This window comes from Schistocerca americana, chromosome 1 (assembly GCF_021461395.2).
Source record: "Schistocerca americana isolate TAMUIC-IGC-003095 chromosome 1, iqSchAmer2.1, whole genome shotgun sequence".
Classification (NCBI taxonomy): Eukaryota; Metazoa; Arthropoda; class Insecta; order Orthoptera; family Acrididae; genus Schistocerca; species Schistocerca americana.
The window spans coordinates 168,180,580-168,206,238 of record NC_060119.1 but is presented as its reverse complement, the minus strand read 5'-3'; the positions used below and the strand labels follow the sequence as shown (position 1 = coordinate 168,206,238).

The 25,659-nt window shown below is 36.5% G+C and overlaps 1 protein-coding gene across 1 annotated transcript in view; it reads left to right on the top strand.

Moving 5' to 3' along the window:
• Nucleotides 1-25,659, top strand: part of LOC124552186 (calcium-activated potassium channel slowpoke) — an 881,186-nt gene that overhangs the window by 172,652 nt on the left and 682,875 nt on the right. The window contains exons 6-7 of the mRNA XM_047126498.1: nucleotides 12,409-12,500; nucleotides 20,145-20,255. Of these exons, the coding sequence (XP_046982454.1) occupies nucleotides 12,409-12,500; nucleotides 20,145-20,255 (203 nt within the window). The remainder of the gene's footprint in view (nucleotides 1-12,408; nucleotides 12,501-20,144; nucleotides 20,256-25,659) is intronic.

Below are 25,659 nucleotides of genomic sequence, written 5' to 3'. Positions count from 1 at the left end.
ATTGGAAAAAGTATAACATAAACTTCCCTAGTTCAGAGAATAAGCCAGTTCTTGTCATGATTCTAGTTCAGTGGCCTCTTTGAACTGTTTTGCAGCATTTCTGAAAATTTGAATGTTGTTGGTTGAGTGGTTTATGAGATAAAGGTACATGTAACACTAAAAATGTCAAATGCCAGAAAATGCGATTAAAGTAATTTATTATGAAAATTCACAAATACCTTTTATTCTATTATCAAAAGTGTCCAGCAGAGTAATCTGGGTCATCTTCTAGTTCTTCTTCTTCACCTAGAAGCTTTCTTCTCCTTGCTGCCCTTGCTTTTTTTGTATTAAATTCAGCTGCATACTGAGCCTTCCTTACTCGCACGCTGTCCAGAAGCTGAAGACCTCTGATGGTGTTGATACCAGGAGCAATGCCGAGCCTTGCCATGACCTTTAGCCTACCCATATGACCATCATTGAATGAAATAACAGCATCACTGACTCCCCATTTCAATGTTTTTATCCCAACAAATACATTCTTAGGTACACGAGTCCAAATGAGGTTGTTGAACGACTCGTTTTGATTCTGGGTACAACCATGAAGACATTTTCGCAGAAGATCAGGATGCCCCAAGTCTCTATATATTGGTTTAATTACTTCCATAACAGCCAATGGAATATAATTTTTATGGTGATAAGGATCCCCAGTAGCTTGAGATTTTCTATAATTGCACCATGACTGAGGACCATCTGGACAAGCAAAATGTTGAGGATTATCATCAGTTGATGATCGATGTAAATATGTGGCCCATACAGCTTGTCTCATTTCCTGCAAATTATTTGCATTATTTCTTATTGCCATACCATAGTATTGTTGTAATTCATTTATAATTTTATCTGACAGGCGACCTCTAATGGTTTTACCATCTGACAAAATTTTGTCCTTCAGATTCTGTTTCAGTTTCCTTAGACGAGTGCCCATTCGTTTCTGAACATGACCGACACATTCTAGTTTAGTTATTGTCTTATTGACATATGGCATGGATTCTGTAACACTTTTGTATGCCTTGGAGTCCCCATCTCCAAGGAATTTTGTGTAAAATACTCCCCGTTCTTTTTCTGATCTGCTAAACATTTTCACAGCAGCGGCAGCCTCCATGCCTCCACTCGTACCTTCATAATTCTTGCTACATATGTGAGCTGCTTCTATCTTACCAGATGCACAATGGTAACAATGTTTAGTGAGCACTTCATAGTCCAAAACTTTACCGCTGTCCACACTAGTAACAGTAGCAACAGCATTTTTGGATGTGTGACCCCTTTTCTGCCAGGTTCCATCAAAAGCAACAGGGATATCTGGGTTTCCTTCATTTATATATTTTGCTTCACTGGCAGCAGCTTTCATTGATAAATCTGCTACAGACTGAACAGCATCTCCTATCACTTCAGTGTAATTGTCAATTTTAGCAGGTGGAGGTGGAAGATTCATTATGGCACAAAATGTTTGAGCAGCAGTATGTCCTTTACCAATTGCTCTCATTGCATACATTAGCCTGATATTACTCTCAAACAAATTGCTACTGCATGTTTTAGAGCTCCAAAAACAGGTCTCATTTTCACAACTGGCACAAACTATAGCAATTTTGCAGGAAAGTCCTATAGATTTTGTTATGTTCATATCAAAAGAACCTCCACAAAGATTACAACACAAACATTTCTTCATAAACTCAGTAAAAACAGGAAAGTCGACTAAAACATATTGTTCATTAGAAGCTTCATCTGTAATTTCACTTGCACAGTTTGATAACTTCTTTTTTGATGCACTGGTGGGCGTGTCTCCTTCACACATCTCAGCTGTACAAACGTCAGAACTTTCACCAGCATCAACAGGTGCTGAAGCAGAATCACTTGAACAAACGTTATTTGTAAATCTATTACCGCGAAACTTTCGCTTTTTAAATAATGATGCACTCCTAGGCATCGTAGAAACTAAGCACTCACCACTGAAAGTCAAAACAAGACAGATAACAAACTCCAAATGAGCGACAAACTAAACTCGAGGCTCAAAACAAACACTCACAGATCAAAAACTGAACAATAAACACAGCTAGTCGTAAAAACAATGGTACCTATGGAAGGATCAAAGATTCTACAACTGAAGAGTGAAATCCACAGCCTTCTATATGTAATGTTTTCGGAAATGCGAAGATTTAAATGTGTACAAATCACAAGATGGGTAACTTTGCTGGGCGCACATGTAATTTTGAAAAATTAAATAAAAATACTTCCAATTGGAATTTCTTAACAAATTTTGCACCATTTTAAGCAGAAAATTTCAAATTAAGTTATAAGGTTAAAAACTGAAAATGTGAATTTTTTCCATTTTCCGGCATTCCAACTCCCCTTAAAAGAAGTATTTTTCTCTTATTAATCATAATGGTGTCACATTTAGATGCTACCATGCATGAATATATGTGTACAGCATAATCAAATTGATGTGGTGTAGTGTCATCCTTCTGTGGAATTATATCAGAAGCCACACTGGCCTGCAGACATGCAGGGATACTACTGTATAATGGTCATAATAACAGAGCAGTGAGCACTTCAGACTTATTTATTTATTTATTTATTCCATGTGATCTGATGGTACACAGTGTGTTGCAGATGTCGGAAAATATCATTTAACATTGTTAACATGTATTAACGTAAGCCTATAGTATCCTAATGTATTATATTGCTCAATGTTTTCAGTTTAACACAAACAGCAAGATTATTGTTCTAAGTATTCATTTACAGAGTAAAAACAGTGACACAACAAATATGACTTCACGGCTTTGCTAAATTTTATGTTGTCTTCAATGGACTTAATACTAGTGGGAAGATTGTTGAACAGTTGGAGGCCCATGTGGAAAACTCCCTTTTTACACAGTTGAGTGTTTGTACGTATAACATGCAGGTTTGCATTTTTCCTGGTGTTGTGTTCATGTATTTCACTACTTTTTACGACTCTGAGGTCAGTTGGCACTATGTGTTTTCTGAAGAATTTTAGAGTCTCAAGAATGTAGAGGCAAGGTAGTATAAGGATTTACAACTTTCTGAAGATGGGTTTGCAGGAGTCTCTTGGTTTGCTCCCAGTAATAATCCTCATTGCTCTCTTCTGGATTCTGAATGTGCTCAGAGCAGTTGGAGCATTTCCCCAGAATATTACACCATATTTTAGGTGGGCTTGTATATAAGCGTAGTATGCACTGGTTAATGTTTTCAGGCTAGCACATGTTTTCAGTACACTCAATGCATAACAGCCAGTACAAATCCTGGCATTTACCTTTCCTGTATGTGTATTCCATTTCAGGTTATCTTGAACCCATAGACCTAGGAATTTGAAAACAGTGTCAGTATCTATTGAATGGTTATTTATAGTGCCAGATGGCTGAGAGGAATTTGCATTTTGTGTTTTGTGGAAGTTCATGGAAGCTGTCTTTTTGGTGTTGATAGTTAATTTGTTGATTTTTGCCCAGTTGCTGAGTTGATCAGTAGCCAAGTTCACAGCTTTTTGCACAGCCTCTGTATTCTCCCCTTTGAGGAGTACAGTTGTGTGATCAGCAAATATTATTGTTTTGTGTGCATCAACATTCAGGCTCAAGTCATTAATATACAGGAGGAAAAGTAGGGGTCCCAATACTGAGCCCTGTGGAACACCTTGCTTTACAGTTTTATTACTTGATAGTATTTCGGTTATTGAGTTGCTTTGTCTATTAGTATATTTCATGCTGACTCTCTGCATCCGATTGGTTAGGAATGTAGCAATCCAGTTGTTTGCAATTCCTCTGATACCGTAGTATTCTAATTTTTCCAGTAATATTTTGTGGTCAACAGTGTCAAAAGCCTTTGACAGATCCAGAAATATGCCTGTTATGGGTTGTTTTCTATCTAACAGTTCTAAAAGTGTATTTATGCAATCATATACTGCAGTTTCAGTAGATTTGTTGCTTCTGAACCCATGTTGAGCTAAACTTAGTAAATCTTTTTTTTTTTTTTTTTTTTCAATGAAGTCCATCATTTTTTTGGACATTATTTTTTCAAAAACTTTAGAAAAGCAGGATGAGATTGAGATAGGCCTGTAGTTATTCATATCTTTATTATCATCTTTTTTGGAGACAGGAATTACTTTAGAAAGCTTCAGAGCTTCAGGGAAGATACCTGCCTGGAGAGAACAGTCACAGAGGTGAGTTAATGGTTCAGCAATTGTGTGTTCACAATTTTTGATTACAGCTGCTGGGATACCATCAATTCCAGCTGAATATGAATTTTTTAACTCTCTGAGGGCTTTTGCAACATCATTTTCAGTGACTTTGGTAATGAAAATTGACTCTGCACATGTGTGATATTTTTGGTTTGCTGGTTGGTAATTTGTGTTAGGATTATTTTGGACCAGTTTTTCAGCTCTGCTTGTAAAGAAATTGTTGAATGAGTTCACCACAACTTCGGGATTGGATATAGATTCATTGTGGAGTTTGATTTCTATGTTCGTATGTGAAGCTTTCATTTCCCCTCTTTCCCTTTTTATGATATTCCACATTGCTTTTACTTTATTGCTGGATTTGTCAATTTACTCATCATTCTGCATCCTTTTTGCTTGTCTTATCACTCTTCTTAGGATACATGTGTAGTTTTTATAGTATTCTGTTAGTTGGGGGGAGTATTCTTTTATGTTTGCAAGAGATTTTTATAGCTGGTGTAATCCAACTCTTGTTTCTATTATTATTTACCCTTACTGGTTTTTGCGGAAAGGCCTCTTGAAAGTGGTGGATCATTTTGTCAAGAAATATGTTGAATTTCATGTTGACATCATTGGCTGTGTACATCTCTGTCCACTTTTCTTTACTAAGGAGGGCATTTAGCTTGTTCAAGTTCTCTTGGGTGAAAAACCTTCGTAAAGCTTTAGGTGGGACTGGGTTTGAGGTATCTTTGCTAACATCGACCTCTAGAATGACAGCTTGGTGGTCACTGAATCCTGCATTGTATACTTCTAGAGTTGGGTTAAGTTTATTTCTATTTGCAAAAATTTGATCTAGAGCTGTCTTGGATATGGGTGTTATTCTAGGTGGGCTCGTTTACAAGGCCATACAGATTATAAGTTTTTGCAATGTTAATCAATGTTTCCCTGTTTCTGTTGTGGGTGAGAAAGTCTATATTAAAGTCACCACATATAATCACCTCCTGTTTCCACTGCCTTATTTTGGATAGAAACAAGTCCATTTGTAACAGAAAATCATTAATACTACTGGAGGGGGGACGGTAGATTGTAGCTACAATTAGATTTAGATCTGTAAGCTTTATGGCTGCACATTCAAAGATCTTATCTGTTCCTATTTCCTTTAGGATAGGAAGTGGGCTATATTCAATGTGTTGTTTAATGAAGATGGCAACCCCACCATGTCCATCATTTGATCTGGAGTAGTGTTCACACAATTTGAAGTTGGGTAGTGAGATTAGCTTAACCACATCAGTTCAGAGCCAGTGCTCTGCTAGGCGTACTACTGAGATATCACTGAGTTCACTGGTCAGCAAAATGCTTAAGTCATCAGTTTTGTTGCTCAACGATTGGACATTGTGATAATAGATTTTCAGGTCTGAGTGGGGTTTACTCAGGGGGTTCGAAGTCATATTTACTGTGTCACTGACCTTTAGTTTAAATTGTGCTGTATCCCATGTATGTTGACTTCTGAGCAGTTGTGCTGGTTCTGTTGGTCGTCCTTGGCAGCCATCTCATCTTCCAGGTGGGCCTGAAAAGTATCCACATGCACTTCACACTGTTGAGACATCACATTGACGTTTTGGAGGGATGTCTCGATAATGTTCACCATCACATTATTGATCCTTTCAGGTTCCTGGCCTTTTTGAGGGGTCAGGGGGTTTGTGTTTCGTCTCTGTGACTTCGTGACCCATTTGTCTAGTGTAGTTTGCACAGTATGTCCACTATTACTCTTTTTATTTCCCATCTTGTTTGTCTTTATCCAATTGCTTATTAGCGTCTGTTTATGGTTTCTGACTTTTGGTTTCTTATTGTCACCCATAGTTGTCAGGAAGGCCAGTCTATTGCAGATAATCTCCTTGCCACATTTGTTTAGGTGTAAGCCATGTGTTGTGAAGTGGTTTCTGGCTAGTCTCTCTATTTCAAAGTTCACAGCAATTCTTTTTTTGTATGCGTGTTTAGCTAAATTCAGAGCCTGTATCAGGTGGAGGTTTGCAGTATTAATTTTACTATTTAAATTTTGAACATCATATCTCCTGGGTATAGGATGGATAATGATATTCATTTTGTGACTTAGAGCGAGTATTGGTTCCAATGGTTCTACCACATGCTTCAACATTAGATCGAGAGGTTTGTCTATGTCATTAGAAACCCTTTTACAATCAAAGTATCACGTGTACCGAAGCTTCTTGTCAAATATTCTGCGTTTTTTATCTCTTCTTTTAGTGGGGCTCCAGGTTTTACTATGCTTTTTACCTGGTATGAGGGCCCTAGTATGTCTTGCAGTATTTGAGCACAGTCTCTCCATGACTGTCACTTAATGTTAGTACTTTCATTTTTTCCGAGATTTTCTTGCTATGTAACGTTCTGGAATTTCTTTCGTTTTTGTCCTGCACATATATTGGTGCTTGAGAGATTATGTTCGTCGGCGGATTATTCATACACTTTGTGACGGATTGTTCACTTTGGGTTAATTTTTGCGTAAGATATTGAGCAAAGTTAGACTGCAAATTGACCTTGCTAGCATCTTGCACACGGCGGTTATCAGTAGTTACACTTTTAAAATCACTTTCTGGATCCATTTCACGTAGGCGTACCCCCACATTAGCTTTGTTTTCAGTTGCAGTTTGTTTACATTCAGATTTTACAGGGCTATGATCACATGTGGCACTAGACAACACACGATTTCTGAGCATTGCATTCTGAGCACGATTTACGGCTTGACTATTTCTTGTAGTACATTGTCCCGTCAAACGCCAGTTTTTGTCACCGATATTTACATTCGGTGTGCGGATAACTAGTTCATTGTTGGTGGTTTTATTGGTTACTGCCACTTCAAGTTCATTACACTTCACTAATAGTTCATGAAACTTCACCAGCAGGCTTTCAAGCTTCAGGTTGAGGTCCATTATTTCTTGTTTCAACGATATAATTATGTGATCCTGCGTTTTTAGAGTATTGTTTTCTTTGGATTCAGTTGCTTGTATGATGCACTGGCGGCATGTCCACTGTTCTTCACTGTTAAAGTATTTCAGGTTAACTTTGACGCATTTTTTGTGATACCAATAATTACAGTTAATACACAGAATACCTCATATAACTCTTTTCGAACATATTTTGCACTTATTACGGTCGAAATTCGTTGGAACTGTGGGATCGGCAATTTGTACACTTTTACCCGGTGCCATCTTGCTTCCACCTCCTCCTCCTCCCCCCAGGGTGCATTGTTTGATTACAACTTGCATTTATATTTGAGGATGCCATGCCTGAGATGGTGGGCTCAGGCAAATAATATCCCTAATCTGCAGACCTCTAATTGGCCACAGACGGTTCAGATGGTAAAGAGTAATGGTAGCCAAAGGTATTGGTTAGAGTTTCATTTAGTTGGAGTTTCACTCTAGCACACAGCTTCAATCTGTCAGTAATCTTCAACTGACTTACATTAGACTTTTTGACATGTACTTAATACTTACCCATTTCTTCTTCTTCTTCTACTTCTTCTTCTTATTTATTGCCCAATTTCGAAATAAGCACTAAAGTACCACACAAATCGATTACCTGTTGTAACTAACAGCTAACTCTGAATTCATTCATTCATTCACTTATTTTGCTGTTCATTTGATCTACTGTTGGAGTGTATTATATTAGACAGGAAGAAGATGACCAAGCTTTTAATCCACATGGGTGGCTTGTAGCATCTAATTTACAGTACAACACCAAGTCTCTTTCAGTGTCTCAAGCCATCTCTTATCTTTTGGCTTACCGAACATGTGCTTGTTCATTCTATTTGAGAGCAAATTTTATACTATGACTCACACTGACTACTCAGAATTTATATAACCAACTGATCTGGCTATGTCCCTGATTGATTACGATTATAATTTATGTATTTGTCATGAGTATTCTACACTCACATTACACTGCTTTGAATGTGGCAGCTGCTTGAGTTAGAAACATGTAAAGGGCAAGTATAAGAGACTGTTGGTATGTGTACAGAAGGTGAGTTGTTCTTGGTGTGATTTTAGTGTTATTTTTGACAACAACATAACTTACAGATGGGCCAGATAATTAGTTAGACTTTGAACAGGAAGTATGAGAGAGAAGAAATTTGGATATTCAGTCAAGGGAGTAGGAAATTTGGGGAGTAGGCAGACACTACTAGCAAAGTTACAGTTGTAAAGAAATGCAGAGATCATCACTTCTACCCAGAATGCAAGGAATTGGATGGAAAACAACATGGCTGAGGGAAACAAGAATGTGCAATTCCTAGTATATTCAACACAGTGAAGACTATAATCCATCCTCTCTTCAAATTTCATGTCCTATTTCTTTAAATATGGACACCGTCCTATAATTTTCATACTTTCGTTTGCCCCTTTACCCCCTGTCATCAGAAAATAACCAGCAATGTATCATTTGGTGCATTGACACTTTTCAATCATTACTAGTTTGGACTGAAACATATATTATTCATAAAAAGTGAGGTGACACATTCCACCAACTCTCTTCATAACAGCATTTTATAATTATTGTAATTGATTGCCAGTGTTTGTTCTAAAGTATGGTACAGCTTTTTCATCAGAGCTTCAGTTGTCTGCTTAGAGAACTATGTTTTGAAGTATAAGTTGGCAGTTAACAATATTAAAAAGTAAATACTATCTTAAAGACAATTATTTAATTTGGCTTTTAACTTATGTCACCATTTTTGGCTTATAAGAGAATCTGCTGTAACAGTCTGTTTAGTGTTCTGTTTTAATTCTTTTTGATTGCCTCTGATTCGTGTGGTATGTGAATCCCATTCTATTGCATGTCTGTAACCTAGGTTTTGTTTTGTCACAAGCATTTGATGATTCTGTATTATTGTTTTTTAAGTACTGTCATTGAACTAAATATCAAACCTGAAAACAATTTGTAAAATGTTGAGTGATGTTCAGAACACATATTTTTATAAGGAGTTAAAAAGAGAAGTATTATACAAGTTTTATGAGTGTTTTAAATATCTTGATGTGGACTGCTATGACATGTTTCCGTGGTTTACAGTCCCTTGACTCACTAACAGCTATAATTAGGCGTGAGTAATAATAACCAGGTTGTTTCTGTTTTTAGTGAAAATGGATTTTAAACAGTCCAAAAGAAAGAAATTTGTTATGATGGCTGCATCACTGAGTGTGAAAGTTCAATGAGTATAATGTCTCTCTCTCTCTCCCTCTCTCTCTCTCTCTCTCACTAACTCCAAGAGTTATCCACAAGTCCTTAATTTGCTGTAGTGTTCTCAGAATTGTCATCATAAAGATCTGTTAGTTCATCCTGAATATTCTCATAATATGCGGGAATAAATCAACGAATGTTTTTTTCATCAGATCAGAAATTTGCTAATAGGAATGTGAAAATTTCATCTATCAGTGACACTAGCATATTTTTTGTTACAGTAATTCAAATGTTCCTTCTAGCTTGTCAGAAAAGAATGAAAATAGTTTCTCCAAGTCATATGTTTGTTTTTAGAACCATCTATAAACTACTTGGTAAATTACTATGACAGACACGATCAGTATATGGTGGTGTGTATTCTTGTACAAAATATCAGTGTAGGAAATAGGAAAGTTGTGCACAATGCCTTTGTGCCAAATAAAGTTATGATACATTTTACAACAAAATCAAAGTAAACAGACAAAGAAAGAAATTCTAGCTGTGCCACAAGTGACAACATTTTACTATATTAAAAGTTGATGTAGGTACAGCTGTTACGGTGGAATAGTGTTAACACATGCTTCCTCTTTACTTTCTCAATTTATTTAATTCTTTTGCTCCAAGTGCTATTAGCAGATGATTTGTTGCCCTTCTCAAGCATGAGCAGTTTACCCATAATTCTTTACATTTCTTTGTAATGTGAAGCAAAGAAATTACAGCTGCCTGTCAACACTGACTTGCATTTCACTTTGTCGAATATTTCGGATTTCAATCTCTTGCCTGTCAGATTTTGTTAATAATTTCCTGTATGATATGTACTTGCTTTTATTCAATAATATCTAACTTTTGTGTTTGCAGATTTTTGTATTATTGTAGAACTGTTTAACTAGTCAATTTTTTATTAAATTGGCTTCTGAGTCTTGCTTGGATTTTGTAATTTGTAATATTTTTGTATGTTATGTTTATGGAATATGGGTGTTATCGTTTTATGGATAAGTTTTTTTAAGTCAGTAAATTTTATGTTGGAATGGATTTTAAAGTTTTATCTATAATTTTTAACCTTTCTTTTAAAATTTGAAATTCTTAAAATTAATGAATACAAAGAAATGACACACAGCTCATATATCTGCAAATAATAGTCCACTTTTGCATGCACACTTTTGTACATGTGTGTGTGACCACACACAGTCAGGCAGATGCGTGCGCATGAGTAACTGGGAGGGGGGGATGCGTACATGCACACTCTCTCTCTCTCTCTCTCTCTCTATCTCTATCTCTATCTCTCTCTCTCTCTCTCTCTCTCTCTCTCTCTCTCTCACACACACACACACACACACACACACACACACACACACACACACACTCTTCACACACCCTTGATCACTAGCTTCTCATATTGCTTTCATTTATTGTCAGTTATAGCCTGTAGTTCTTTATTTACCAGTTTCATCAAATTCCAGGAAATCTGCATACTGTTTGATAGATTATTTTTGCAAAATTGTTGACATTACATCATTTTATGATTCTTGAAAAATTCAAGATTTAGAAGCATAGCTTTTGCGAGTGGTTCAAAGTCGAAGAAATATGTTGAGCTTGTTTCTGCTGCTGTGTTAGTACAGGAGAATTTAAAGATTTTAAGTTTCCAGCATGAAAAAGCTGCATATTCTGTATTCAGTCAGAAAAGTTTTCTTGCCTCCATTGTCTGCAAATCTTCCTGAGTTATGGAGCTGCTGGTGGTTCTATGTAGGCGGTGTTTGCCAGTTGGATCCCAGAGATCACCGAGTTGGCTGGCAACCGCTGCAAATACGGAGGGCAATACAAGCGGGAACGTGGACGGAGGTACTCGCGTAATGTCATAGACATTCGTTACACAATTACTTGAAGCCTTCCCAGTTTTTCAGTATGATCTTTTACAATATTTTTGATAAACTAAACACCTTTTATAGAAGGGTTTTGTGAATGATTTGATTTAAATTAGGCTTGAATTTTAATACAGATATTAATGACTGTCCATCTACCACTGTAGCCAATGCAGGTACATGATAGTATGTAATGGTTTCTTGGTGGCATGCCTTGATTGATATCAGAATGTTTTCATACTAGGCTTTCTCTGGGTTCTGAGGGCCTGTTGCTACATAGAGTAGAGTTGATATCATGCTAGTCCACTGCGGCTGATTTAATATTCCTGTAGAATGCACTCACTGCCTTATTAATCGCTTTAGATATTCAAAATACACCCCTCACTTACTGTAATTTTATTATTTGTTGTTTTCTGCACTAGTGGTGCTACATTAACACTCTTCCGAGACATATAGTGTCCCTCTTTGTAAGATTGCTAAAGAAAGCAATCCGGGATACAGCTATGTTTATTAAAAGATATCGTCTCTCAGCAGTGATAGCTGAAAGCCTACAGAAGCAGTTCATATCATTCAAATGAGCCAGGTGTCACCATGGCTGTACACCAAGAAACATTGGCTCGTTGGTGGATGTGATGCAATTACCTTACTTACCTAAATGCAGGTTATGTGTTTGCTAGATAGATAGTGTTGTAGGAAGACACAGCACATTCTGTGATAAAGTGCACAGTTGTACTGCCACTGTTTTGGTGTCTTAGCAAACACATCATTGTGATTGGGTAATTATGGTACATGTTATTTGCGAAAGCTAAATCTTGGAATGTGCTTGCTGAAGGAAAATAACTTTGTGCCTGGAGCTAACAAGCCATGGTTTCTGTGTGTGTGTTATAGTTTTAACAGTAATTGATAACCAAACAACATGATTCCATGGTATATGATGAGAACTTTTCTATTTGCCAAAAGCTGGCACCTGTGTCCCAGAAGAAGCACTTACATTGCTTTCCGTGTTCCACTATAAAATCTAGTCTTTTCAGTCTCTTGTATCATTCATTCAATTGTCATTATTCATTCGAGTGTTTTTGTGTCTTGTTCTGTTTTATCCCTTCATGCCATGACGACCCCCGTGTATAGGCCATTTTCGCAAGTTGTATCCCCGAGATTATTGATCTGATTGGGACTAGACCCAAGTACGGCGGCACCTTGAAGAATGAACGCGGCAGAAGGTGAGACAATTAGCCTAACAAGTCTGTCGAGAAAACAAAGAAAAATTATTAAGGAGTTCTTTTGTCCAAATGCATCTGTATCTTTACTAGTTAATATTAAATTTCATTTCATAAATAAATAAAAATTAATTTTGATCATGTTATAATTAAATAGCAAATTATCGTCATATGTCACAGTATTTTAGCTTGCTCAGCAACCATGTTATTGGAAATAACTTCTTTCATTAATCATATGATGCAGTGACTAAGGATAAAAATCTGTCATTTAAACAGTGTTATAAATATATCCTCCACTTTGATTATTGTTGTGGTAATCATTGTTTTAATCTGACTTTTCCTGATGTTGCTATTATTTTAATTTCCTTATAATTTTTCCTCTGATAAGATGCAAACCAACCCTTGTTCATTTGTATCTAGTGCTAATTGATTGTTGCATTCTTTAACCAACAGTGATCCTGTCCAGTGGCAGATCTGAATTCATGAAATGCTATAAATTCTCAGATTTGTGTATGTGGTGCCAAACTGTCATATTCTGTTGTAACAGCAAAGAGACACGTTTTGAAATTTTGTGCTTTATCTAGTATTTATTGTATCCATATTATGTCCACAATTAATGGCCCAAAGAAAGCAATTTTTCAAAAATATATTCATCATAATTCTCTTGTAACTTGAAATTCTTTCAGTGACAGGCAATGTCTTTTGGATAGGAATATTATTAGTTTAAATCCATTACATGACTTTAAACGTGCAAGAAAAATATTTTAAGGACAAAAAATGGTTCCCACAATAGTTTGCAATTGCTACACATCTGCTACAGAAGAATTAAAGATCAAAATGTTGTATATTACACTTTCTCTATCAATGCATTATGGCAACAGGATGTACCCATCCCACTACCTCTCCAGCTACTTGTTCGTACTGTTGTCTAGCAGAAGAATTTTGACAACAGTTTCATTTACAGGTTAGATGCTTAAGCTGCAGGTCTGCTCCCCATTTGGAGCTTATATTGTGAGCACCACGTGATCAAACTTATGAGTAGTACCTAACAGTAATCACATAGGTGGTTTCTTTCTTCATGCACGTTGCTGGTGTTCATGTTGAAAGGAGATAAATGATATATTTAATGAAGTTCTTTTTTTCACAGTTAAGGTCGGTTGATAGGAAAGTTTTTGTCTGTTATTTACAACTTACTGTGGTTTTGTGTATTCAGAGGATATTGAGAATCATAAATTAAGCATGATCTGTTTTTGTATATGTTTTCTCATATTTTCATTGCTGTAAATGGCACATTTTTTACCAGTAACATCTGTGAAACATGTTAATTATTGATTGATATACCTGAAAACTAATGGTCTCCAGAGCTAAAAAGCAAATTGTAGTGGATACTATTGAACATAACAATAAATAAAAGTACAGTAGAATACTTTATTTCATATTATTTTATCACACTGTGTTTGACAAAATACTTCAAAACATTCATAAAGGTGGAAAATTTGTGTTTTGAATGTACATTTGTTTGAAAATGAGAATGGAACTGATCATACACACTTTGCTGTTATGTCTAGGAAGAAGTGCATAACTTCTTCGTATGCTTTCATCCAGTTTACTCTCATGATGTCATGATTTTAGGATAAAGCTGGTTTTGTGTTTGTCTTCCATGATTTCATCATTTAGATTAACAAGTTGAATTTTGCAAGTCTGAAACACAAAGTTTCTTTTACACATTAGTATGTGAGAACATTCTTATTTTAATGCCTGATATACTGAAGTGCTGTACTGTATGCTAGAAAAATTACTGATATAGTAATTATCAGAGGAATGCTTTCATTGTTAAAGTTAACTGTGACAGAAAATTACTTCCTGCCAGTTAACAGAAAATGTGGTAAATTTATATTTGTGTTCATACAGCAGGATAATGTTCAGTTATCTGATAATGGATTAACACTAAAAGAAAATATTTTATTTAAACATTACTGCTACCAATAAATAGCTGACAAAATATAAGACAGTAATTTTTCAGTGAAGGTTTAACCTAGGAAAGGATTTTAAAGTATTTGATTTAAGAAATGGAGAGTGGTTTACAACTAAAATTTTAGACCTAATAATTAATTTACTCTCTAGAAAATGAATTGGATTCAGATGAACTCTGGTGCATGTACCAACATAAGCAACCAGAATATCTAATATGACTATATGACTTCCCTGAAACTGTGTTGAGCAGACATTTGATTTTGAGTTATACAGCTCAAGCAGGAAGGACTACAATATTTTCTCGGAAGTGTGCTTAGCTGTGTTATGTCATACTGACATTAATGCCACCATGGCAAAATAAGTTTTAACTAGCGTAGAGTGAAGCTGTTAGGGTAGGTTGTGGCTCTGTTTCCAAAACTATTTAACAGTGTTTATCTTTTGCCAAAGAGCATAGTATTCACAGAATAGTTTGGCTAGTGAAAGAATGAAAAGCTAATTTTTTAGTGTAGCATGGTAAAATATTTTAGGCTCAATTAACTTCAATCATTAGTTTTAGCAACCTTCACCCTTTTCCCAGAATTGCAGGTTATTAGTGGTAGGAGCCATATTGCATGTATTAACTTTGCTTGATTGATATATATATATATATAGGCAGCTATCTTGAATTTTTGAAAACTGAAGTGGAATTAACAGCTTAGCATGCAAAAACTGCAGCTTTTGCAGTGCACATTTGGCTAAGCATAGTCTTTAACTGTCTTTCATCAAGCCTCAGTCATTGGTTGGATGTTAATTATCATAATTATAATGTGCCATATACCTTACTGCCTTCAGGTTGATGTAACTGTGCTGTGAAGTACTGATGTAAATGTCTTGACTGTGCTTTTGCACCCACTCCAGCCACAAGGACAGCAGGTATATGGTGCATTAGGAACTGGTCTTAATTTTGTAGATTCAAAAGAAAAAGAAAGACATTTTTGCACTACAATGTCTTTGCACAGGATTGTACATTTCAGAATGTTGAACAGTATGAATTACTGCTAACTATTATTAAAAGGAATTTCCATGTTAAGGTTGTTTATGTGAAAGTTTCACAGTTTTGTGTCATATAATATTCTGTTATTTGATTATTCAGCCTATTCTGTGGGAGGCATATGTACCATGGTGAAGCCATTGACCAAACATGACACACATAGCTTTGTTTCAATTATTTGTTTTATCTTAAAGTCAAAGGACAAAAAACCCTCATAAACTGAGCAACTCAGAAAAGATATGAGGAGTTGATAATTTAACTGTGAGTATGTGAGGTCACCTCCAAGCTACTCACTGTGACATTGAAAAATTTTATCAGATTTGCTCTATCACATTAAATTACTAAATATTATATTAAACAAACAAAACAAAAAATATCTTACTGAATTTTTGTTTGTAAAATACAAATATTTGTTATGTAGAAGCTTAGTTAACTGTGTTTTGTGAAAATGAAGTATGATCTCTGAAAGCATGAAGTAACATTGATTTTTTAAGAGGGCAAGAAGTGATGAAGGTTAAATACTATTCATAAATTAGTAAATGTTTTACATTCCAACTGGATGAGTATTATTTGTTTGTGGAATTAGCTGGTTGTTGACTCAGTTACTGCAGAAAGTGTAGGTTTATGTATCATGCTAAATAACAGTAGTGTCCAATATGTGATACATAGTTCCATGAGACTAAGTTTATACTGAACTTTTCTTTTAATGTTTCATTGCTCTGCTTCAATTTTTCCCATGCTATTTTCAATATATTTCTCCTATATATTTTACTTGCCTTACTTGTGGAATCTTTTCCATAATTCTTTTTCAAAATGGTTGCCGTTTTTGTTAAGCCAGTCATACACACCAATTTTTACATCTTTTATGAGCACTTATTTCATTGTTCTCATTTAAGTTGTTGAGTCTTCTGCTTTCCCTTCTGTCAACTTTTCATCACCCATACATTTTCCTTTCTTGTTTTACTGGCTATCACTTTTCCTGCTCAGGTAAACACTCCTCTAAATGTAAATGAGCAGAAACAATGTTCATTAAAGGTGTTCGCAACTTTCCCTTCTTTTAGATTATGTATTTGAAATTCTTGGTATAATTTTATAGCTACATAATCATCACGTTGTTTGGTCAGGTTTCATTTAGATTGTGTAACCATTAGTATGTTACATACGTTCCATTAGCATTCAGTCATAGGATGAATGTATGATTCACATTCATTGCTAGTTTATTTTCATTTGGATAGTAAATTACTTTTCTGCTGCAATTAATTTGCAATTCAAATATTCAAATTCCATTACATTTCTGTGGTTGATGTAACCATGGAAGAAAAAGGTTAAAAAGTGGGAAATTGTGGTTATTTATAATTACTACAATTATTGAAGTAGGTTGTAGCAAAGTCCACAATCCATTAATTGATACGTGATTGGAAAATACCTATAAATAGCTCTAAATGATAAGTTTTATTATGCTAAAAATGTTTTCAGTATTAAGTATGTCAGTTTTAATGTTGATTAAAAAACTAAGAGCACACTACTTCACAGAATTCCATTGGAAAATTCTGATCAAATAGTAGATGTGCACTTTCAAGGCTGCTGCTGTTCAATTCTCAACTGAATATTTGAGCTCATTTCTTGGTTAATGAATTTTAGTGTCTTTTAACAGTTGAGGGACATACCTTTTCTAAGGAGTGTGGTCCATTAAGAGCAGTTGCATATGTTTCCTTAAGCTTTAAATGTGGTTTGTAAACCATACTTTATATTGGCCACTCAGGGATAGTCTCAGAGGCACCAGTCATAGCGTTATATTTTTTGTATTAGATCTACAACTTTGCTTCTGCTGTTATTTCTTGGGAGTTTGAGGCTTTATTGTGAAAAACATAAAACAACTTTGATTCAGAGATTGACCATTGTTGTCCACAACTTTCTCCCTTCTTTCGAGCACTATATAAATCCCACAGCAGAAGAACTGGGCTTCTTTTGAGTAGATCTGTGAATTGATCAAATTTTACACTTGTTTATATGACCAAAAGAGCTGGTCAGCCAGAATGATCAATGTCTTGAGAATAAGACATGTGGGGCTGGAGTTCTCATTTCAATGTTTCCAAGTATATTTTGACGTTTTTTGTGACATATAGTCAAGCATTGTCATGCTGCAAAATCAACTTTTCATCTATATCACTGTATTGTGGCTGGCTGGCTCAAATGCATCAATTGCTTTTGATAACAATCTGCAGTGATTATTTCCATCTGTTTAAGTAACTGCAAGAACCTTCTCCCTTCCACCGCCATTCCAAGCTTCAATGTCAAAATCACCATCATTGTTGTACTGCAACCATTCTCAGCATGTTCTGTCACTAGTGGTTGCCTCACCATAGGTCTTAACCAGCATTTTGTGAACCTTAACCACAGATTTCTTCATGTTAAAGCAGAAAATTAAAAGTTTCCACAAATGATGAGAACTAGGCTCCTCAGTTGCCGTATTCAGTCGAGAATAACTTTACAATGGAATCACAAATCACCAAATATTTTGATGGCGTCGTGTTTCCAAACACCTTAAGCTTATTTTTTTACACTTCAACCTATCATCTGCCCTACCACTTGCCCACTTCTGCCATCTGTTTCAAAATGGTGGATGCACAGTTGCAGATCTAATAGTTTTCCTATTGGGTGGTTCTGTTAAAGTTTATAATCAAGAAATTTGAGGAATAATTTGTCAAGAATGTCTACTAAACGAATTTTCTCCAAAAAGACCATCATAAACATAAACAGTGATACATGGAGTCACATTAAGTAGGTTAGCCCTTTACCAAATTTGGGGTGTCAGTTGAAAGCTGCATGGAAATACTGACAGTGATTATCAAGTTGGGAACAAAGTGGTAGATAATCAGGCGCTCATATCACTGGTTGGAGCTTCGATAACATACACATGTATGATAATTTGTGTGAGGGTGAGGTTTATATTTTGTCCTCCTTTGTGATTTCAGTCTAACCTGTCCACAAATGAAGCAAAAATTGTCAGCACTGTTTACACATTTGTCAGGCAAATTGAATCACAGGAACTACAAGGACCACATCCACCTATGCTTAAATGAAGCATGTTCTGTACTTCCTTCTTGTTCCATTCCTCTTGTTGCTACAAGCCTGAGATATGAGATAAAAATAGCGACAAAATACACACAGCTATTGTTGCCTCAAAGTTCATCACTGTGTCTACTATTAGTGGAATTTTGAAGCCAGATAGGAAGGGGTTGACAGTGAATGCTAATAAGATATAATTATAATGAAATATGCCACCCCCCTCCCTTTTAACTTGGAAGTGAGAGCCAATTCAAGTTTATCATTGTCGTTTTCATTATCAGCATAATCAATATAGTTAAAAAACATTATTTAATCCCAGTTACGTTTTCACTGTTGGCAAGTATAATGTACAAAACAACAATGTGAAGTACATTGTGCTAACGTTTTTTTGGTCAAAAGAGAGATATGATTGAAAAGTAATTAGACTTGACTGTGTCCAGAGCTTTCATAAATCAGAATGGTTTTTTATGGCACTAAAAGAATGCAGTCACATACATGCTATCAATTTCAACTGTATTTATTCTGTTTCTGCTGTCTTACATAAACAGTATTAAACAGTTATTGTTTGAAAAACACCTATGAATGGCTCTTTGACACTATCATTGCTCCCTAGTACATTGCATCTTTAGTGAACAGCATGTTTCCAAAAAAAAATCTTTAAAGATAATCTTTTACCAGAACTTCTTATTCCTTCTTTGTTGCATCCTAATCAGAAACATGATTACTTTGTACGAATGACATATACATTGACAGACAATAGTGGGCATACACTACTGCATAGTGATGGCGTCTTCTGTTACCATTGTTCTAGCTGCAACCATCTAGGGTGAGAAGTTTAACTCATTTACACTAATATTCTCACAACACAGTTCATGCTATAACAAGTCATATAAGATACAGATTTTCATCCTGTCCTGAAATCCTTACACTGCCAGTGATTTCCTTGCTGCAGTTATAGGGTTCTCAGTATCTTGATGCTTCTGACTGTTGTGTAGTTAATTTTGAGAATTGATGTTGGCTGCTTGCAGTTTTAGATTCCCTCTGAAATATTTCATGAACATGAACTCATCTGCACAGGAAACTTTTTATGTGATATATGTTACCTTTTCCTTTGAACAAGAACTTGGAGGGGACAGAAAACTACTGCTGTCACTTTTAACAGTGATTTCTGTAATTGTTGAGGATAGTTCATCATTCTTTTTATATGTCAACTACCTGCATACACTTTTGTATGTTATGTGCATGCATGTGCACATTTTCCTGTGCTGAAAAGTATTTTTTAGCTTCAGTGTACCTTTTTCTGTGTGTAGAACACCTAGATACTCAAGGGCTTAATTGATGTTTAGCTGAATTTGATACAGGCAGTTGTGAAGAGAGAGGGCAGCAGACAGAAATATAAAGATTGAAAATATATTTGTAGAATATCTCATGTTTTTCAATGCTGAATCAATCAAAAATTGAATGATACATTTAAACATGAGAAACTTTTTATTTATTATATATCAGTAGCAAGTTAGTGTGTATGTGTGTTCATGGTATTACAGAATTAACTGATGATCTTGTACTTCCAACAGGCATATTGTAGTGTGTGGCCACATAACATACGAGTCGGTATCCCACTTTCTGAAAGACTTTCTTCACGAAGACCGAGAAGATGTGGATGTTGAAGTAGTCTTCTTGCACAGGTAAGAAAATTGTTTTTATACTCTGCAACTTTAACTTAACCTTTAAGAATTAGTCTGTTAGCTGGAGTTTAATCAGTAAGTCTAGTTTTAATTAAGATATAAGAATAAGGATTAACTTTATTTTCACAAATGTATCTAAGATTAATGGTTTTTATGTTTCTCAAAAGGGACAGAGAGGAAAGAAACAATGAAATAGTCTGTTATTATAATTATTATTATTATTTCTGCAGATAGTTACAAATGTAATGTGTACTATCTCATTTCTCCATATTAAACTCTGCAATTTGATGGCGTTTTGATGTTTCATTAAAAACTGGCAAATTTTATTGTTACACAAGTATAAGCATTATAAGAAAATAATAAAATATTCAGAACACTTTAGAAGTTAAATTTTTAACTTAAACTTTTTTAATTAAAAGTACTAATTATAGAATAGAAAGAAAATATAAACATACTCTTTTCTGTTTTATAGTAATTATTTTTTCCCATGTCACAAAAGTGATGCTGTTATGGCATTGACTGCTTCATTGTTCCTTCTGTAATATTTCACTCTGTACTTGATATTTTAAAGAGAGTTTTTGTTGTGGTCGACCTTCCTCCTTTGTAAAACAACAGAATAATACACTTCTGCTATCCAAACCTCCACTTTTGCATTTCACAAAAGTTGGCAATCACACCTTAAAGATGAGATATTAAGATGAACTCTACATTTTCAAGAAAAATATAAAGTTATTGGTGATAACCTAAATTCTATTAGTTCCAACTCAATTAGAGCTACAATGTAATCATTCTTTTGTGATTCACTATGTATATTGCAGTGTTAAAACCTTGGCTGTGCCAGTGCTTTCCACTCAAGCAAGTTAAATACACTCCTGGAAATGGAAATAAGAACACCGTGAATTCATTGTCCCAGGAAGGGGAAACTTTATTGACACATTCCTGGGGTCAGATACATCACATGATCACACTGACAGAACCACAGGCACATAGACACAGGCAACAGAGCATGCACAATGTCGGCACTAGTACAGTGTATATCCACCTTTCGCAGCAATGCAGGCTGCTATTCTCCCATGGAGACGATCGTAGAGATGCTGGATGTAGTCCTGTGGAACGGCTCGCCATGGCATTTCCACCTGGCGCCTCAGTTGGACCAGCGTTCGTGCTGGACGTGCAGACCGCGTGAGACGACGCTTCATCCAGTCCCAAACATGCTCAATGGGGGACAGATCCGGAGATCTTGCTGGCCAGGGTAGTTGACTTACACCTTCTAGAGCACGTTGGGTGGCACGGGATACATACGGACATGCATTGTCCTGTTGGAACAGCAAGTTCCCTTGCCAGTCTAGGAATGGTAGAACGATGGGTTCGATGACGGTTTGGATGTACCGTGCACTATTCAGTGTCCCCTCGACGATCACCAGTGGTGTACGGCCAGTGTAGGAGATCGCTCCCCACACCATGATGCCGGGTGTTGGCCCTGTGTGCCTCGGTCGTATGCAGTCCTGATTGTGGCGCTCACCTGCACGGCGCCAAACACGCATACGACCATCATTGGCACCAAGGCAGAAGCGACTCTCATCGCTGAAGACAACACGTCTCCATTCATCCCTCCATTCACGCTTGTCGCAACACCACTGGAGGCAGGCTGCACGATGTTGGGGCGTGAGCGGAAGACGGCCTAACGGTGTGCGGGACCGTAGCCCAGCTTCATGGAGACGGTTGCGAATGGTCCTCGCCGATACCCCAGGAGCAACAGTGTCCCTGATTTGCTGGGAAGTGGCGGTGCGGTCCCCTACGGCACTGCGTAGGTTCCTACGGTCTTGGCGTGTATCCGTGCGTCGCTGCGGTCCGGTCCCAGGTCGACGGGCACGTGCACCTTCCGCCGACCACTGGCGACAACATCGATGTACTGTGGAGACATCACGCCCCACGTGTTGAGCAATTCGGCGGTACGTCCACCCGGCCTCCCGCATGCCCACTATACGCCCTCGCTCAAAGTCCGTCAACTGCACATACGGTTCACGTCCACGCTGTCGCGGCATGCTACCAGTGTTAAAGACTGCGATGGAGCTCCGTATGCCACGGCAAACTGGCTGACACTGACGGCGGCGGTGCACAAATGCTGCGCAGCTAGCGCCATTCGACGGCCAACACCGCGGTTCCTGGTGTGTCCGCTGTGCCGTGCGTGTGATCATTGCTTGTACAGCCCTCTCGCAGTGTCCGGAGCAAGTATGGTGGGTCTGACACACCGGTGTCAATGTGTTCTTTTTTCCATTTCCAGGAGTGTATATTATTGTGAAAGCTTGGAATTCACACTAGCACCATTTCTTCCTTCATGTATAATTTGTACATTGCGGTCATTTTCTGGCTCAAAAATATACCTCTCTGTTTTCACATGGAAGTCTTGTTGTTGTTATTCACTGTTAATGTAACATTCAGGAAATCCATGGATAAATGAGGTTCTCAGTTGTTGTAACAATGCCAGATATTATTAGCCCAAGTTTGTGATCTTCCTAAGTATGTGGCTCCTCTAGCAAAGATTCTATGTATAAATGACATTTTTGTGACAGCCAGCTTAGTTATTTCTCTAACTTTATCTGATTCCTTAAAGTTAGACCCTGTGTGCCACTTATTTAAACATTCATGAAAAAGAGTTGAAAACAGTGGAAGTCTCATTTTCTTTTTTCATCTACACACCTTTGAAACTGCATTCTGTTTTGGTGATGATATCTGTAAATGTTTTGCCTAAAATATCTGTGCTTCTTTGAAACCATATAGATATTGTTAGAGGTATAGTAATATTTGCTTCCAGGTTTAATAAGACATTTGATATTTTATATAAAAATTCTTGTACATATTTATGTGGATTCATTTCTGTTAATCATACACAATGAAGATGTACTACCCTCAACTAGAGTTTGCATTTCTTTTATCAGATGACAGAATGTCTCAGTTTGATAGCTTTTGTATCTGGTAGCCTTCATGTGTGTTCATCTGTTTGGGTGTATGTAGGTGATTTTTATGTTTTTGATTGGTTGCAATTTCAGTCATACAAGGAAAGGTCGAAAAGTAACACCCAATAATTTTATGACCAAATTGCTTAACAAAAAAAAGGTCATAATGGACTTACATCTTGTACCTACTTTTCTACATAGTCACCAATGTTCTCAAAACATTTCTCCTATTGTGGTATCAGTTTCAATATGCCCTGTTTGTAGAAATCCATTTGGTCGGAGTACAGTCATTTGTGGAATGGTGATTTTACTTCCACATCTGTTGCAAAGTGTTGGCTGCCCAAGAATTTATTCATGGGACGAAAGTCTCATGGTGCAAGGTCCAGAATGTATGGTGAATGCTGGATCACCTTTCACCCAAATTTGGCAGTTTTCTTATGAACAGGAGCAGCAACATGGGGGTGAGCTTTGTTACGAAGAAGTTTTACACCGACAGCATTAATGTTGTGACATCTGTCACATAGGGTACAATGCAACTTAATCAAAGTTTTAGTGTAGGCTGAAGCATTCACAGAACACTGTCATAAGCACTTTCCTAGCAGGCTGAATCATTTTGAATTATATTCATACTGGGGAACCAGCATGTTTCCACTCTGTAGAGGCCTGCTTGGATTCGGCTTTAAAGTAGTACACTCACACCTTATAATCAGTAAGTCATGCCCTTCTGCACTATAACACATTAAGTGATCCAAGCTTGTCATCATTCACTGGCTCTTATGGTTGTCTGTCAGGTTCTTAGGCATCCAGCAAGCACTGATTTTATGAAATGTAAACATGTTATGAACAATATTTTACACTGTTCCATTGGAAATATTGAACTGCTGCAATAAGGTTTGCAGTTGCACATGCTGGTCATCAAAATTTCTGCCTCAGTGGCTTCAACAGTCTGCGGTATTGCAGCTGTTAGCAATTGCCTGGAATGTGGCTAAGCCCTAGGGTTCACATGACCCCCTCTGAAGAATTCATACCACCTGGAGACATTGCTGTGGTCCATGCAGTCATTCCCACACACCCCATCCATGCCCCTCTAAATTTTGCTTGGTTTATGCTCTTTGGCCCACAAATATCAAACTACACTTTGCTGCTCTCCACAAGTTGATGACAGTAACATGTGCACCATGTTTGTTTTGTAGTTCAGATGCACATGAAAACAAAATACCCTCTGTAGCACAAACTTGAAACTGTATCATCATGAAACTTCAACATTCCAGCTTCAATACCATGGAGAAAAATTATTATTATGTGTTACTTTACAAGCATCCCTCATATTAAATGTTTTACACACAGTTCAAGGAGAGTACTTGAAGATATTTTACTTCTTGTGCAGCTGAATTCTGCTTCTTAAATTGATAGAGCTACCATTTGTAGCCATTTTGAGTTCTGTGAAATCGTTTACCCAAGCTAACTCAAAAGCTGGTACATAATTTTAGTGAAATTGGAAATTTATGCACTAAAATTGAAGTTTGATATCTGGTGTGCATTGGTCTGCTTACTAGCTGCCAGCACCGAACCTGTAGTTTTGTTTGTAGAAGCACACTGTCATTTTGTTGATTCTTGAATCAACCACTCTCTTACTGCATCACTAGTAATACTGACATCTGAATTCTCGTTCACCATAATTGAGGTTTTAAATCTGCTGGAAACCCATATAACATGAGTCCCTCTACCAAATTGTAATCAGTTTTCTTACCAGTGCTTCAAATTTGTTCAGTAGTATAAGTGACTTAACTTTTGACAAGCGAGCTTCCATATTTTTCTCAGAAGCAAAATGTATGTTAATCCACCAGTATAGTAGCCCAATAAACTAAATAAACTTTTATCTTTGAACATATTGTAAATTTTGGCATGCTTATAAGGGGTATTTGCTGAACTAAGTTTTGGGTACACATTTGAATGTACAATTAAACATATTATGGATAATGCTGTCCGTACAGTCTTTAGACTATTTCAGTAGCTGCAGTTGTTTTCTACAGTCCCTCAAGTTTTAGTTACAAATCAGTGATTAATTTCCACTCATTGTAGTTAGACATACTAATGAACTTTTCAAATGTAAACAGTGATTATCCCCTCAAAGACAACTTTAGGGTGTTCAGTTATTTCAGCAAATAAACCTTAAATTTTTGTAAGCAAAAAATATTAATCAACCCTGTTGAACGCACATGGTATATGGCACTCATGAGTGTTAGTGATGACAATTTATGCCAAGCAGATACTACCTTTCGTGATTTTTTTTTTTTAATTTTGTCATCAGATGGTACTTCATGGATGTGGATATTTTTGTAATCTCTTCTCTTGTAATATATTCAGGGCACATAATGTTTTATTGCACAACTGCAAAACTTGGTAGATATGCTGATACTTTATTGCAAAACCCGTTTATGCAGGAA